Consider the following 17,291-nt stretch of genomic DNA (forward strand, 5'->3'; position numbering starts at 1 on the left):
AGAAAGCAAAACAGAACAAATATGGATTTATCCAAAAAGTGCAGAATTAAAAGGTGGCAGTCTGTAAGATGGGAGTGTGGAAAAATGGCATTTCTTTCTTGCAGTTTAATGGAACTAACATCCATGGAAGTAGGGAAGGTTGACTAAGCCACCAAGACAATATTCAATGCAGATCTATTCTGAGTTGAACCTATATATCTCAGTTTTACTGATTTGCTTTCCCAGAACAAGTTTCTACATGTCAGTTCACATATACAACATCAATTGATGGCATTATCAGATATCAAAGGCTTCAGATGGACTTGGCATCTCACTCAACCATAATATAGGATCTGGATTTGCATGTGGACATAGTAAACGTAACATGAACATTGCTATACCTCTATTTTTCAATTTCATATAGAATTGTGGTGGAACAGCTCACCTTCACCACATAGCTGGTGGATTGTATGCCTGCCAATATTTTGATAACAGGCCACCAAGCAATCAATTTTCTGAAATGTCCCATAAAAGGGACAAAAGGTAAGCTATGTAAGAATATGACCTAGTATGTTTGTTATCTCTTACAAGATACAATCCAAGCTATCATTGGAGATGGTAGAGAGGGGCATTTTGGAATCGACTTTCGTAGAAACATAGTGCAGTTATTTAATTGTATTCATGGCTATGTTCTCCAGTCCAACCCTGACCCCTTAACTTACTTTTTTGCTAGAGAAGCCATTCTGTTGCCATTTTCCTGCAATATGCTTTTCGTCTTGACACCTACACAAGAGAAAAGATGGTAAGCTTTGACACCCATGCAGCTATCTGAATCATCACTGATGCCTATCAATAAAATTGTATATGTATAGATATCCCCAGAACATCAAGAAAAGGTGCAACCATAAATAAATAAATAAATAAATAAATAAATATCCAACAGTTTCATTGGGCTATTGGCAAAACGTTCAGAGATGAAAGGGCTTTGATTGCCCTTTCATTAAATGTCTGGATATTGCCATTAAATTGAGTTTTCTGATCCTTGCTACCATTACTTCAAGGTCTATTTGTCTTCATCCCATCAACTGTTACCTTCTATGTTTTCCTCTTTTTTACTCCAGGATGGAGATGACGAATGTCCTGACTTCTTACGAGGACTTGTGCTCACTTTTCTCCAAGCAATGCTTTCCCCTCTTTTCTTGGGGCAATTCTTGTAGTTTGATACCATGGAAAGGGGGAAGTTCCCTCCTTTAAAATCAGCAATGTACTGATCCAGCTCTGAAACAATTAAAACAAAATAAATTGGGGCAATAATTCTAGAATCTAATGCCAATGTATTTACTCGTCTCTAGAAGAGTGTTCCCCAGGTTATTTTTTAACCCCATAATGGTATACTCTGCCATAGTCCCACGGATTAATGGAAAGACTGAAAAGGAAATGGGAGAGGACTCCTTAATTGCCACAATCGAAATAAATCAGGTGTCCCATATGTTAAAATGAACTAACATTGTTTTCTTAAAGAAATATAACAACAGGCAGAAATAAGAAAAAACAGAAAGACAGCAATGTGGAAAGGGAACACAGAAGAATGGGACACAGAGGAAGATTCAGGAAGGAATAGACTCAGATCAGAGGCCAACCTGCCTCCTAGTGGTCAACAACCAGAGTGCCTACCCATTGTCTGAACTAAGACACCCATGGCAAACACTTGGCTGAACAAAAACAGGGGAAAAGGAAAAAGTTAGGGTATTTTCCAAAGTTAAAAGCAGTTACAATGGGAAAGGGAGAAATTCAGGGAAACCCATATGACTGGCCATACCAGTCTAGTGTCATGGGATGAACTGAACAACCCTCCCCCCTCAATTCTTCACAAGTTAACTTTTCAATGATCTCCATATTGTGCTTGGGAATCACTACCTCATTGGTACTCTTTCCCCCCTCTTTTCCCCCCTCCTCACCAAGGATGTGGCTCACTCAGATTATTTTGATTGTTCTAAAACCCTGTGCCTTGAAATTATGGGCTAATCTCAGGGGAGGGATCAATGCATTCCAGGGCTGCTGGATTTAAAACTTTCTTTTAGCTCCACACCTTAGTTCTAGAGAGTCTGATGCACTTGCTATGTCTCACCTGCTCTGGGAAGCGGACATCCATGCAGTACAGCTTTATTCAGGAGAATGCTGAGTGCAGCTTTTACCACAGCCTGCTGCCCTTGGCTTGGTGTTTTCTTGACTGCCGACTGTCCCAGTGTAGATGGTCTTTTCAGAGAAGCTCTTGAGAGAATTGCTTCTTGAACCCGTGGAGCAATGATGGTGTTCCATAATTTGGATATCCACCTTGGAACACACAGGTGGGGGGGGGGATGTCAGAAAGACATGACTACAGCAGCCAGATATAACTGACACACCAAAGTCTTTGGAAGTAATCATGCAACACTCAGTAAGAAAAGTTTTCTCTTGAGACCTGATAAAAAGACTGCAAAGTTTTCATCCCAAGTAGTTCAAGTGTCTTTATCAAACATTTTTTTTATGTAAGAGTGTGTCCCTGTCTCATTTCTACCAGGACTGTTAGTGTCAAAGTGTGAAGTGCCAACAAGAAGTACCCCAGAGGTTATAGGTTGCTCTGTTGGCAACAACACTAGCTTCACTTTTGGCACACAAATCAGCACTTGAATGTGAGTGACAACCTATCGTCTTAAAACGCCAAGTTGCCTCAAAAATGTCTCCAAACTGGAAGATTTGGTATTAGTATTGAATTATGACACTTTCCAATCACAGAATATTAGACCGGGGGGGGGGGGGGGGACATTAGAACCTGTGACATATATAGAATTATACTTTCTGATATTTATTTACCAAGTATTTTCCCTACAGCACTGAATAACTATAAGCATTGGATAACTGGAATGAGCAGCTATTTGAAGAGATTTGACTTTCAGGGACACTTAAATTTACAGCACCTGTCTTTATAGGAATTTATTGTGACTTTTACTGAAAAGAATGGTGCTGTTTCAACTTCACACAGGAAATTTTGAACCAATATAATTCAACCCTTGTTTTCTACAGGCTTTATAGACCTTTGCCCTTGAATTGCCTAGCTATTTTGAAATAGAAAGGAAGAGCTAGGTAAGGATAGGGGGAAATTACCCTACTTGCATCTGCTTTCTGCATTATGACAAGGCAATCTAAACTACTTCTTATGCAGAAGGCTAAGTTTAATTTTTTAAACCATGAAGAAATCTCCCCCACCTCCCACCCCAAAATAGCTTTCAAATTCATAAAGGAGGGGAGAGCCTGTATGGTGTAGTGCTTTAAGTGTTGGATTATGACTCTGGAAACCAGGTTTCCAATCCCTACTCAATCATGGAAACCCACTTGTGACTTTCAGGGTAAGGCAAAGACAAACCCTCTCTGAACAAAACTTGTAAAGGAATTGGTAGTATAAGCTTGCATAGACTAAGTCTATTTCTTCAGCTGAAGTGCAATATGTGAAAGAAAATCAATGGTTGTGGATGTGTACACTTTCCTCTCTGAAGTCTTTATCACAACCTGTGGTGTGATTCACACAGGGTGGCCTAGATCAATGCTGCTCAAAGTGGTGGTCCCTGGACTGGTGCTGATACCTGACAAGTTTCCAAGAAAGAAACATAGCAACTGTTGTAAATAGGTACAAATATGGTGTTGGTCTCTGGCACAATTGGAAAAAGATGGTTTTTCTTTCTGGTCCCACATATCAGATAGCCTGAGAAGCATTGGTCTGATCATTTCATCTCATTTGGCACATAGTTTCCTGGGCCTGGATGCACTGAATTACTGCACCAATATTCATTAAAAAAAACTTGAATATACAGAGTGACACGACTGGAAAGAGATCCATACCTTGGACCTTGATCCATAGAAAGCTGCCTTATACTGAGTTAGAACTAACCAAGCACTGTTTGGTGTGCGTGGCAGTTGTCCTCCAGTTTTCTTCCATCACTTGCTACATGTTCCTCTACTGAGATGTCAAAGATCTAGCTACAAATCTTCTGCACACCAAGTATGTGTCCTGCCACTAAGCTATAGTTCCTGCTAAGAAAGAGGGAGTTTCAAAATCTTTTTATGGAAGAATGGGGAAAATACACCTACTGAAATTCAACTACTTTACAAACAAGTCCTCCTTGACTATGTTTCCAAGATTTCTAATTGCTAGCTTATAAAATGCAGTTAAAAGTTTGAGCCAAAGCCAAAAACAGGAGACTCAAAGATTTATGATTAAACTAAAAATGAGAAAGGAGAAACTGGAGGGAGGACTCTGAGAAGAACATAAAATGTATTTTTAAAAATGTGCCTTTATTTATCACCTACCTATTTAAAATATTTAACACGTTCATCCTTTGCACCAAATATGTGCCCTCTTTAAAAGGGCTAGGTCAGCGGTTCTCAACCTGTGGGTCTCGACCCTTTGGGGGTCGAACAACCCTTTCACAGGGGATGCCTAAGACCATTGGAAAACACATATTTCCAGTGGTCTTAGGAACCAAGACACCGCAATTTTATGGTTAGGGGTTACCACAACATGAGGAACTGTAGTAAAGGGTCACAGCATTAGGAAGGTTGAGAACCACTGGACTAGATGGGTTTTTAAAAATGTATATACAGTATGTTGATTTACAATGTCAACTTTGTGGACATTTTTGAGAGACACATGTACTGCCGTTTTGCTGATAGTTTATATTTAGTGCACTCACTCATGTTTTATTTATCAAATAAATAAATATTTTAAGAGAACTATTCATGTTTTCTGATTGTCTCAGATCACATTATTATATTTTATTTCATACCATACTGAGTTCGAAAAGCAAGATGATTTCTCATCTTCATATTAATCATTCCAAAGCATATTAATCACTGCTCCCACTTTTAGGGACTGAGGCTAGAGACTGGGGAGAAAAATCTGCTGAGAACCATCGAAAAAAGAAAACAGATGAAATGGCATTTCAACATTCAGGTCTAGCAAGCTGACTGCTGGAGTGAGCTAAAGTGAGTGCTAGTCATGGATAGTGATAAACAGGTCCTAAATTCTGCTTAAGTTCTGCTCTTGACCACTAACAATTTAACAAGACTGCCAGATATCATGCATACACAATGAGGTACGTCTATAGCTAGCAGGGCTAGCAACATGTTTGAAAACCACCACCACCACCCCAACAACAACAAAAGGTTGAGGTTTTCAGTATGTTGCATTCAGTACCATAACTTGCACCTACTCAGAATTTAAAGACCATAATTATAAATCCAGCAAAGAAAAATAAATCAGTATAATTGCAAATCACACAGATTTTCATGATTCCTGAAAAGCAGAATGAACAACCCTGGAGTAATTACATATTCAGTGAATGATACAGGAGACAATGTCCCCATCATTGCAGGGGGTGGGGATGGGGGAAGAACATGCTTGCACCCCAAAGTCCCCAGGATCAATCCACAGGTTCAATCCACAACATATCCCCTTAGAAGAACCACATAGTAAGTGATGGGAAAGATTTCTGCTGATCTCCTGTAAGTCAGAATAGAAAACACTGGACTAAATGGACCTGGTATAAGGCAGTTTTCTATGTCTCTAATATCAAAAGCTATGCAATTCCATGAACAGATGGCTCTTCTATAAATAGATTTCCTGTTCCACTGAATGGTGTGGATCATGCACTCTGCACATTTTAATATGCATTTCTTCATGTATGCATTTTATTTTATGTATACATCTCAAAGGTAACCAATATGATACTGAACTGAAACCATAACAGAAGTAAAGCCAACCTAACAAAGAAAACCTTAATGAAAACTGAAAATGGCAGTAAACTTCATAACAGTAGTTTCAATAATATGAATGAATGAATAAATGAATCTTTATTTGTATACCGCTATTCCAATGATCACAGCGGTTTACAATCAGTTAAAATATGATACAACAAATCCAATAAAAGAAATCTCCCCACATTAAGCAATAAAATACAACAATAAAAATATCCATCATTCAATCACCTTTTAAAACCATTAAAACTAATAACAGCAATAACCCCAAAGACATCCATTACATTACAATTACAACAGCATAAAGGAGAAGAGTGGAATTAAGGGACATGGGGGAAAGCAAGGCGGAAAAAATGAGTCTTTAGTTTTTTTCTAAAAGACTCTAGGGAGGGGGCTGAGCAGAGCTCAACAGGGAGAGAGTTCCAAGCCTGCGGGGCCGAAGCAGAAAAAGCCCTATGTGCAGACATCACATATCTCGTGTCAGGAACTCTCAAAAGCTGTTTCCCATCCGACCGGAGAGTGCGGGGCGGATTGTATGGGGAGAGGCGGTCCTCCAAGTACCCTGGGCCCAAGCCATTTAGGGCAAAACAAGAAAGGCTGTCTTCCGGAAATGCTGTCTTCCGATTCCAAATTTTAATACTGAAGTTGAGAGCATGGAGCAATTCGCTCCCTCCAAGTAAATGATATGTGGAGAAGATCATTGTGTCTACCAGGGTTTCTCAACATGGGTGCCTTATACTGTGAAAAATATGTAAATTTATCTTATTAAGGTCCCCAGGCCAGGGGTGGGCAACTGTGTTGGAGTCTGGAGGTAATTTTTGCTGGCTAAAGAGATAAATTGACCAAAACCCAGAAACAATGTGCTGTTGGTGAGGTGAATCTATTCATTTTATGGCACTTGGAAGGTGATGTTTGTGTTGGGGGGAGGAGTTTGGAAACCTTGAGGGTGTCCCCACCTCAGTCCTATGGATTCTAAATTTTGAGAATATGATCAAATTTTGAGATCAGATTTTGAGATGGGAACCTAAGCTGACCATTTACATCTTTGTTCGAGGGAAGTACAGAAATTACCCTATGGAAGGAGAAATGTGTCTTCCGACTGTATAGAGAGAGTGGCTCACCAAGGCTCCCAGAGCCACCACAAATCCATTCCTGATTATGTCTGTGTTAAAAGTTAAAGTCGAAGCTCAGGGGAGGGAGGATCTGTCATTCTCTGTTTTAAGGTCCCTCACTCAAATCTTTTTGGACACAATCTTTCTTTCTGCCAAACCACATATTAACATCTAATCATTTCTGCTGTGAAATAATTCATGGGGCCAGTAAATGCCCCCCCCCACCCCGAAAAAGAGGGCATGCATTTTTCTGGGGGCCCCAGATCCTTTATGGGTGCTCACACTTGTCAGAGACTCTTTCTTGAGGAGTGCAAGGATTGATTATTACAATCCTTCCATAACATGCTAGATATAGGTATACATAACACTTCACCTATAGTTAAGTACATTTAACTAAGTAACCTCTCTTCACCTGACCTACCTAAACCTGATGAAAACATTATTCATTTCTATTTCTCAGGAATCCTGCAATGCCTGTTTATTATTTCTGTTGGTTCAAAAATGAAATACTGGAGATCAGATTTAAAAGTTTCTATATAGCCAAATAAACTGGGTTAATATGGATTATTGGGATATACAAGCATACCTTGGTTAACAAAGCCTCTCACAAAGAAACTTCTTTGTACAGTTTTTTTATGTTTACCCAGCCCCGCTTTTCCATCTTGTCCATCATCTACCTGGAAGGAGGGCTGGAGAAACACAGGCTTTCAGTGTTAGGTTGCAGTAGTACTCCTCTGGCTTTCTGTGGGGTACTTGTATTCCCCCTCCCCCCTAATGTGTCAGAGACTAGTACTACTACAATTTGTGTTCATTAACTAAAACTGTTTCTTTCTTTTCTAGAAACTCACTGCAGATTGGCAGTCAATGGTTCATGGATGACCAGTTTGAGTAGTATTGTTCTGAAGGATGTCTCCTCATTATAGTACTAATGAAAATATATATATATATATATAAAGACATACTTCACAGTTGCATGGCTGTGGCCAGGTACCACTGGACAGGACAGAAAATGCTTTGGTCCCACAAGTGCTTCAGGTGCACCAAGCCGTGACAAGCATGAATTCAGTTGGTGCCAGACTGCAAGAATCCATTCCACCATCTTGCACACAGGATCACAAGGAGGAGGCATTTCCCCTTTGAACTGTAAAGAAAAGAACAGGCAGTTGGTTGGGAAGTGTTCTGCACCTCTTTGCAAAATCAAAACAGTTTCATAATTGACACCTTGCACATAGGAAATAACGACAGCAACAGAAAAGTACTATTGGGGCCAGTTAATGCTCCATATACATTGCTTGGTAACTAGCATCAAGTAGTGATTGTATCATGGATCAATCTTCTTTTAACCACAAAACAAATGCTTTCCCATGGAATTTGTTCATACACATTCAAGTCATTGTGCTTAATGATCAAGTGATGAGAAGTACATCCACGTGTGAACACAAAGGCTTAGAGAAGTGCACTTCCAAGAACCCCAAAGTTTAAACATTTTTAGAATGATACTGAAATGTGCTGTAAATTGCTCTAGGTGCTAACATAGAACAAATTTATTATATCTGAAACTTTGATTTTGGCCATTGGTAACCACAGGAAGAACATTTCTTGATCAAGCTTAATAATAATGAACAAAATTATTATCTTTCTGATTTCACTGTGGGCTTTACCCAGAAATATATACAACCTAATAGGCACACAAGTCCAATGTTCTATGGAACATTTTTGCTTAACTCCTAGTAGAACTATTAAAGTGATGTTAGCTAGGCAGTCTGCCTGAAACTGTCATACCACCCACCTCGAGAGGAAACAAAGTATAACATTACATATAACAAGAGGCCTCTGTGTTTACAGAAAGGATAACCTGTGGAGTGCAGATGCTATTGTTTAAACCATCTTGCCAAGACAAGCTTGGGGAACGTGACTGGTGTCTATCTAGGTTTACATAAGAGCACAGGAAGCATATGGGATTGTAAAAATTCTCCTCAATTAACATTTTATGCTATTTGGGACACACGTTCAGATTGACACATTCCTGATGAGTATGTTCCATCTGTGGTGGTGCAAATGCACATGCAGTTGTAAAGTGATTTACTCAGGTCCCCAATGAGCTTGCATCACATCAAACATGAATGAAGGCTGAAGTAGCATCCACAGTTCAACAGAGAAGAGAAGGCTTTATAATATAGCCTCTGGGACATACAGATGTCTTAGCAGGGCTAGGTCAAGCCATTTTACTGCTACAGGCAAAGGATAACATCATTGAAAGGATGTTATATGGAAGAAGGAACAAGTTTGTTTTCTTCTGTTCTAAAGACTACCACATGCAGCAATTGATTCAAACTACAGGAAAACAGATTCCACTTAATATTAGGAAGAACTTCCTGCTGGATGGCCATCTGCCAGGATGCTTCTTGAACCTGCATAATGGGAGTTGGATTGGATGATCCTCGGGATCTCTTCCAGCTCTATGATTCTATGATCCTGTGATCCTCAGCACAGAGAAGTGCATTAAACCTTCCTTCAACACTGGCAATAAGGATAACGTTCACTATCAAACCTGTGGACAGCTGGTTGGTTTAGGGAGATGCAGATAGCTTTATGAAGGATAGCTATGTTCTTTAAGAGAAGCAAAAAGCTAGGAGGCTCTTAAGGAACAGCTGAGGCAGGGCAGAGTGCCACTGCTGTCTTCCAGCATTTGCCACATGAGGCAGTAGAACTTGCCCTGTAGCTTAGCCAGTGCAAGACTGTTCAGGCACATAAATCAGAACTGAACTTGATGTGGAATGTGCTATGTTGTCTAGCACTCTAAAAAGTCTTATTTGGTAGGACAGGAGGAAATCTTTAAAGCCTTAAAACATCACTCCAGGACCAATAGTTATTCAAGGCCTCCACTGAAAGCTGGATATGGAAAACAAGGCCACCTAAGTACGACCATCCTTGAACTTGCTACTTGGGGAGCTGCTGGGCTTCAGGACCTTGGCAGAGCTGCCTGTGGATGCTTGTGCTGCTCCCTTCATTCTTGTTAAGTCTAGCCACCATTTAAATTTGCCACAATTGCTCCAGTGTGCCATGAGAGACTGGTCTTCCAATGCCTAAACAAGGAAAACAGGGTCCATTAATGCAGGTGGGTTCTACTAGATGATACTGTGCCCAGTGCCCTTTAAACCTAGAACCGGCAATGGTAACTAGTACATTTATTCTTACAAAAAGAAATTAACAACGAAAGCAAACAAGGATGAGCGCAAACCCTTAATAGAGGTTTTATAAGTCTTATTAGCCTATTGACAGAAATTCAAATATTCTCATCCTGCCAAGATACTAACTGCTTACCCATAATCACTTTAAGAGGAAATTGAAGCATATAATTCAGCCCAAATCAGGCTTATTTTCAATGTAAGCAGCTTCCCAAAACTAGACTTCTCTTGTTCTGTTACAATAGTATTAAGAAAGTGCCAAGTACTAACGTTCCCACACAGTGACAGTCAGCTGATATTATTAATGACTTAAAATTATTCATTTGGTTTTTGTTGTGGGGGATCACTAAATTGCTGCATCTCTTTCAGTGCATTTGAACACTCTCTCCATTTTGTTCATTTTCAATAAAAGCACTGGTGGAAGATGGAGAGCACTTCAGGCGTTTATCAGAGAGGGAGACAAAGCTTGGAACAAGACTGAAGAGCCAAACACAAGCGTTCAGTCAAGGGATAATGCTGTGCTTTGAGGCAAGAGCTAAAAAGGAAATTCTTTCATAAGAACAAACTCATGTTCTTCCTAATCTCATTATAAGCAGTGCTTTCTGGTAGGCAGGAAAACCTAAGAGACTAACTGTAGAAGGAACTTTCTCTCTCTCCCCCAGCACTATCTTAATGGCTCCATTGTGGATATTTGGTTGAAATTACTTTTTAAAAATAAAAACTACTTTTTAAATAATAATCTAGAAACTAATTATTTAAAAACTATTTTTAAAATAATAATCAGGGGTGTGCACTTGTTGATGTACACACCAAGGTAATCCAAATTCAGTACCTTCTATGCATTATGGGAGTTAAGCAGCTTGGCTTTTATTGCACATTTTATTCTTCTTGCCCTCATTACAGAAAGAAATAAAAAAGCTATGCAGGGTGTTGATAGCCAACACCCCTTGGCAAACCCCTACAGAAAAACCACTCTGTTGAGGGTAGGGAAGGACAATGCAAATGTTTTCAAGATATTTCAGATTTAGGCTGGCATCCTGTTAGTAACATCCTAGGCACATTTGATGGGGCAAATTCCACTAAATTCAATGGGATTTACATCTGACTAAATATATTAAGGGGGAAAAAAAGACTGACATCTTGTTAGTGGTGTACACAGGTGTATTTTTAGCCAATACAGAGACTGGTATTCCTCCCCCTTCACACAAACCAAAGATCTACTGCAATTGCAGGTATAAGTACATTTTTAAAGCTAGTTTTGCCATCAGCATAAATATAACATGAGAACCAACAGATTCTTTTGTAAAGGCAATAACACCTTTGCTGAGGTCTTTAATGGAAACAGCAACAGCAGATAGAAAATGCATCTTTAACATAGCTGATGATATCACTGGTCGGGACCCATCATGGTGTAGTGGTTGGAGTGTTGGACTATGTCTCTGGAGAGCAGAGTTTAAATCCCCACTATGCCATGAAACACACTGCGTGACCCTGGGCAAGTCATATTCCTTCAGCCTCAGAAGAAAGCAATGGCAAAACCCCTCTGAAGAGAACTTGCCAAGATAACCCCAAGGTTTGCCTTAGGGTTGCCATAAGTCAGAAAATGACTTGAAGGCACATAACAACAACAATCACAGGTCACCTATAATTCCATCCAAAATTCACTTGCATTCATAAAATTTAAGATTAATAGGGCATGGTGTACGACAAATGAGTTGCCTAGCAAAGACCATGCAATCATTTCCCAAATCAAAATTAAAAGGCCAATCAGAGAAGCCTAGCAGGCTGAATTATTATGAAATATTTCTTCAGTCATACAGTCATTCAGCTCTTTGCCCTTCAGACTGCAAGAGAAAATCTTATTTTATTTATCCTATTTTACTTTATTTTCTGTAATCAGGTTGGACATTTTGGGTAGTGAACAATGACCTAAGATTCAGGCATGTAAGACCCTTACCTTACTTAACACCTTCCTTCGTAAGAATCTTTGGATAAGGCCATGGACTGGTTCTCCATCCCATCTTAGCTGAACCCAGAGGAAATGTTGCTGAACCATCAGGTCAGAGCCTTGAAGCCGAGATTTTGCAATGGTCCCCAAAAGAAAGCAGTTCTCATGAAAGTAATAAGCATCAGATACACCATTGGCTGCAAACAACAACAACAACAAAGGAAAGCACTGAAATAAATGAAATAATTAAAATACTCTCTTATATCGAGTAGATATTGATCTAATAAAGTGAAGCATGAACAAAATAAAACAATTTAAATAGATTATGTACATCACAGATAGCTTTTGATACCAGAGAGAGGAGACATTCAACGTTTTTTCTTCTGAAATAAATGTCTAAGCAGCTACTTATAAGAAAAAAGTAAGATAAAAAATATTCTGAACCTTTTTTAATAGTGCAGGGAGTATCAGACCCACGATTTTCAAGAGGTTGAAGAAACTCTTCCAGTAGTTCTGACAATGCAGCTTTTTCCAAATTTTCTAAAATTACGATGATTCTGTTGCTTACAGAGGGCTGTTTCACAGGAATCAAGCAAGCTGTAAATACAAAGAGTTCACAATGGCTGGGAGAGGAAATCTCCTTCAATTTACAAATTGCATTTTAGATAAGCATATAACTGGATTAGCTTTCCCTAACTGGCTACCAATCAAGTATGTCAGACTTGAAACTTGCAAAAAACAAAAACAAAACACCTATGATTGGTTTGACTAAGGGTCACCATATGTCACTTAAATTAGTTGAAGGTAAACAACACCGTCACCAACAACACATATGGGCTAACTAATGGCAAAGCTGATTGGAGATGACAGGTTCAGGACGGATGAGCCTTCATGATCCTTTTGTTCAGTTTAGGGCAAAATGTCTGGACTATAAAACATTGACAACTGTTTGTGAGTGTGGCAGCTCAGCTGACACACTTAGTTTAGTGGAAAGATGACAGCCCATGAAACTATATTAGCAACAGAGATTCAGTGTGTCCAGAAGTGCTATGAAAGAGAGACAACTGGTTTCTAAGAAACAAGGCTGGAGATTAAGAAACAAAGCTGAACATTTAAATGATAAATTTCTAGATGGCTTCTGGAAAACAGACTACTGCTTCAAATACTTGCAATATTTGTACATCCAGAAGATAATACCTATAATATTGCTGGACTGAATTTACCAGCCTTTCATTTTCTAAATATTCATTGGTTGTGGTGGGGGAGGGAAAGGATACAGATTTGGGGGTGAAGGAAATTTCCCTGATCTTTCCAGGAAGAATGATTTAAACAAAATTTAGTTGGCAGGGTGAACCAAGCTGGCTTGTGGGTGACATTAAAATGAGTTTCTTTGCTGTTCTCCTTCCAGCTGTATATCCTCTGAACATGTGTTTCTCCTAACACCATTCTAACTGCATTCTATTCTGAGAAGGTACAGTCTAGGGAGGCAGTTTTAAAAAGCCAAATAAAAGGAGTAACTACTTAGCTCCCTGGTCAGTTAAAACCAACCCTTTCCAGTCTTTAAAAAATTGGGGGAGGGGGGGATTCTCTTCCTATGAAGGTAGCCAAACATTCCTACTTATTTTTGGGTGTTGTTGTTGTTGTTCTTTCTTGAAAATGGCCAGGGAAATATTTTTGGGCCACAATGGGTGATTTTTCTATCAGATCCCTTTCAATGTCTATTAAAAATGTTTTTCTATCCTCACGTTAAAGCATTCATTCTGTTCAATAAAATTTGACAGTAAACATCAGTAAACCATGCCTTCCTGGGAACGATCATCTTATTTGTAATAAACAAGTCAAAATGTCAGATCAGTCTAAACACAATTACTAAGATAGGGAGATGGCAGGGTCCCATAATGCCTTGCTCCTGTCCTAAACCTACCTACCTTCCTTCCTTCCTTCCTTCCTTCCTTCCTTCCTTCCTTCCTTCACAAAACTGTATTACAGACAAAATGTTTGTGAGCAGTGTATTCCTACAGAAATTAGTATAATATGAGGAAATATCTTTCTTGAAACAAAGAATGGTAAAGTGAACATTCCAAAGGATTTGGATTCTGGTTTAAATTCAAAGGAGGGAACTCAGTCTATAACTAATTGTAATCCTATGAGGCAACTTCATTTTGTGTTACTGTTAGTGCAATCTTATAAAGCAGGGGTGAGACTCATCCAGATAATCCCAGCAGCCCTTGACAGCACAAGCCAATCATGAGGGATGCTGGGAGCTATGATGCAGACTATGGAGAACTACATGCTTCTTACTTGTTATATTTTTTTTTCCTCAGAAGTAGTACGGCCAATATATGGTATTAGCCATGTAAGTGAATATAAAATCGAGTTCTAACATTCAACTGCATCATGTATGTCAACAAGTAAATCCCACTGAATTCCATGGGGCCTACCCACAGATATGCAGGTAAAGGATTTAAATCTAAGTGAATTATTAGTCTAATAATGCTGTACTTCTACAAAGCCTTTAAAAAAAATCCTTACAGATATATTTGCATGTTTGTCAAGAGTGACAGAAAGGAATGCAGAGCCTGTTACTGAGGATCTTTAGTTCAAGGTCTCATAAAACACCCATCTTTGTCTGGAGTTTCAAAAAGGTTTTTATTAAAAGTAAAGTGCTTCCCAACATGCAGTCCTATACCTTTCACTCAGCAGTAACATTATTTTGAATAGTGCTTACTCCCATATAAACAGGTCCAGGAATGCATCCTTAGTGTGTTTCCTTTGTAAGCATAGTTAAATGTGTGGTTTGCAGTTGTAAATTTCCCTTCTACTGATTTATTAAAAGAATCTTACCAGTACTGATGAATAATTCTGCAAGCTGCTCCTTGGAGAAATCAGCATCTATCTTCACTTTAACGATTTCACAGCAGAATCCTGCAGCCATTTGCTTGTGCTGTGTTAAAAGTTCACAAATTTAGCAAAGGTTTGTAATGCTCCTCATCCCCTAATTATTGAAAGATTTTATTTCCTTACCTTCATACAGAGGGCTATCTGATCTGCCATATAATCCTGCAAACTTCCTTCTGGACCATGGAAGATGATATTTCGGTACTGTTCCACCTATGGATAAATACATTAATACTGATGTATATTACATGATTGCTTCAAAATTAATAAAAACAGAGATTTATTGTTCTGTGAACACTGCTAGTGGTATAACTCCATACAAATCTATTCAAATCTGCACCCTATTGAATTCATCCATTGGTGCCACCTTTGCAAGGTCACTCACTACCAGCATCCATCAGAAGGTAAAGAAGACCATTGATAGCTGCCTTGAATCCTATAGCAAAGTAAGTTAACTATAGTTTTCTGTGGGTTTTCTGGGCTACGTGGCTGTGTTCTGGAAGAACTGATTCCTGAATTTTCACCTGTACAGTATTTGTGGCTGGCATATTCAGAGGGTGCTGGCATGGAAGTGTATGGGGTATATATACCTGTGTGACCCCTTGGTTGGGAGGAAGCGATTTACATGTTAATCTCTGTATTAGTCTGTTGTTGAATGACAAGGCCTTAGGGTGGGAGGATATGCGTGATGGATGTGTGCCTATTTAATTAGCAATCCATTGTCTGTGAGAAAACCCCCTGTACCTGGGTGGTGTTCATCTGCATGTCTTGATGCCAGCCACAAATGCAGGCAAAATGGCAGGGATACATTCTTCTAGAACGTGGCCACATAGCCCAGAAAACCCAGAGAAAACTATGGACACTGGCCATGAAAGCCTTCGACTTCACATAAGTTTGAACTATCCCTAGAAGCCAAGGTGATTAAATAGAGCATGTCATACTTTGAACATACCATGAGATGATGTGACTCACTGGAAAAGACTATTGGAAAAGACTAATGCCTAGTAAAGTAGAAGGCAGTACTTTTCTACTAAAGGCGGTAGAAATTGAGGAAGTCTGCATTCCATGTGGATTGATTCGATGAAGGAAGCCATGGTTCTGAGTTTGTAAGACTTGAACAGAGAAGTTGATGATTGGGACTTTGGGTGGTCTCTCATTCACAAGGTCACCATAAATCAAAGTTGATTTGATAGCAAACAACAAATGAATGAAGTGATTGACTGACCGACTGGTGGATATTTTAAAAATGCTAAATGTGCTAGATAAAACAGGGAAATCCAATCTCATTTCTTCCTCTCAGTGGGAAAAACGAATGTCCCTATGTTGAGGTGATAGTGATTACTGCATCACCCATAGCAGTGACTGCAGAGTGGGGTCGACCATTTGCCCTTCCGTAAGAGAATGAAGACTGGAAACATCCTGATGTTTTGCATCATGACTCAGATGGGATAGGAAGTGGAGTTGGAGGATATAAAATTCAGTTCTTCTGCTCCTTTAACATATTTCAAGGTTGATCAGCCCGTTCACCCTGGAGGTTAGTACAGGCTTTGGGTGACCTGTTTTGATCAGACAGGAATTTTGCTTCTCCTTTGGCATTTACAGATGATCTTGAACTTATTATCTATAGTATTATGGGACAATTGGCTTTGGGTGGTGTTTTACAAGAATTTATTAATTGGCTTTGTTAAACTCATTTGGGATTATTTGTGATATATGTTAATTATGGATGAGCCAGTGTGGTGTAGTGGTTCAAGTGTCAGACTAGGATAATGGAGCTGCTGCCAGACTGCAGAAATAAAGCCATTTGACACCACTTTAACTTCCATGGCTCAATGCTATGGAATTCTGGGATTTGCATTTTGGTAGACCCTAGGGGTCTCTGGCAGGGAAGGCTAAATATTTCACAAAACTACAAATCCTAGAATTCCATAGCCTTGGATCATGACAATTAAACTGACATTAAATTGCTTTATTTTGCAGTGTGACAACAGCCTGGAAAACCAGAGTTCAACTCCTTAATTATCCATGGAAACCCACTAGGTGACCTTGGCAAGTCATACTCTCTAAACCTTAGAGGAAGATGAAAACCCCGCTGAACAAATCTTGCCAAGAAAACCCCCATGATAGGTTCACCTTAGTGTCACTGTAAGTCAGAAATGACTTGAAGGCACACAATAACAATGTTAATAATTTGCTCAGTTGGCATGTAATTGTGCATAATTGCCATTTTGGTCACTTTTGGCAAGGAAGTGTGGGAAAATAGATCCTTGTGTAGTTATTGGTAAACAACCAAAGCTACCTTTTGGTGAGAGGGATTTCTCTGGACTTGCCCTTTAGTTTTTGGGACGTGGGGATGGGAATGTGAACAACTGTCTT

General features: G+C 39.3%; 1 protein-coding gene across 3 annotated transcripts in view; it reads right to left on the reverse strand.

Annotated features, from left to right (window-relative positions):
- The window catches only part of CTTNBP2 (cortactin binding protein 2), a 125,698-nt gene that overhangs the window by 11,307 nt on the left and 97,100 nt on the right, over positions 1 to 17,291 (reverse strand). For 2 of the 3 annotated variants that reach the window (XM_089524345.1, XM_089524346.1), the window contains exons 13-20: positions 15,042 to 15,128; positions 14,862 to 14,961; positions 12,462 to 12,614; positions 12,027 to 12,214; positions 7,844 to 8,022; positions 2,108 to 2,313; positions 1,072 to 1,257; positions 702 to 762 (exon numbers count right to left, since the gene is read on the reverse strand). In XM_089524345.1, coding sequence (XP_089380471.1) covers positions 702 to 762; positions 1,072 to 1,257; positions 2,108 to 2,313; positions 7,844 to 8,022; positions 12,027 to 12,214; positions 12,462 to 12,614; positions 14,862 to 14,961; positions 15,042 to 15,128 — 1,160 coding nt within the window. Of the gene's footprint in view, positions 1 to 701; positions 763 to 1,071; positions 1,258 to 2,107; positions 2,314 to 7,843; positions 8,023 to 12,026; positions 12,215 to 12,461; positions 12,615 to 14,861; positions 14,962 to 15,041; positions 15,129 to 17,291 lie in introns of those variants that run through there. The other variant, XM_089524347.1, reaches the window with a different exon arrangement.

This window comes from Sceloporus occidentalis, unplaced genomic scaffold, assembly GCF_023333645.1.
Source record: "Sceloporus occidentalis isolate IW3139 unplaced genomic scaffold, rSceOcc1.0.p SCAF_5, whole genome shotgun sequence".
Lineage (NCBI taxonomy): Eukaryota > Metazoa > Chordata > Lepidosauria > Squamata > Phrynosomatidae > Sceloporus > Sceloporus occidentalis.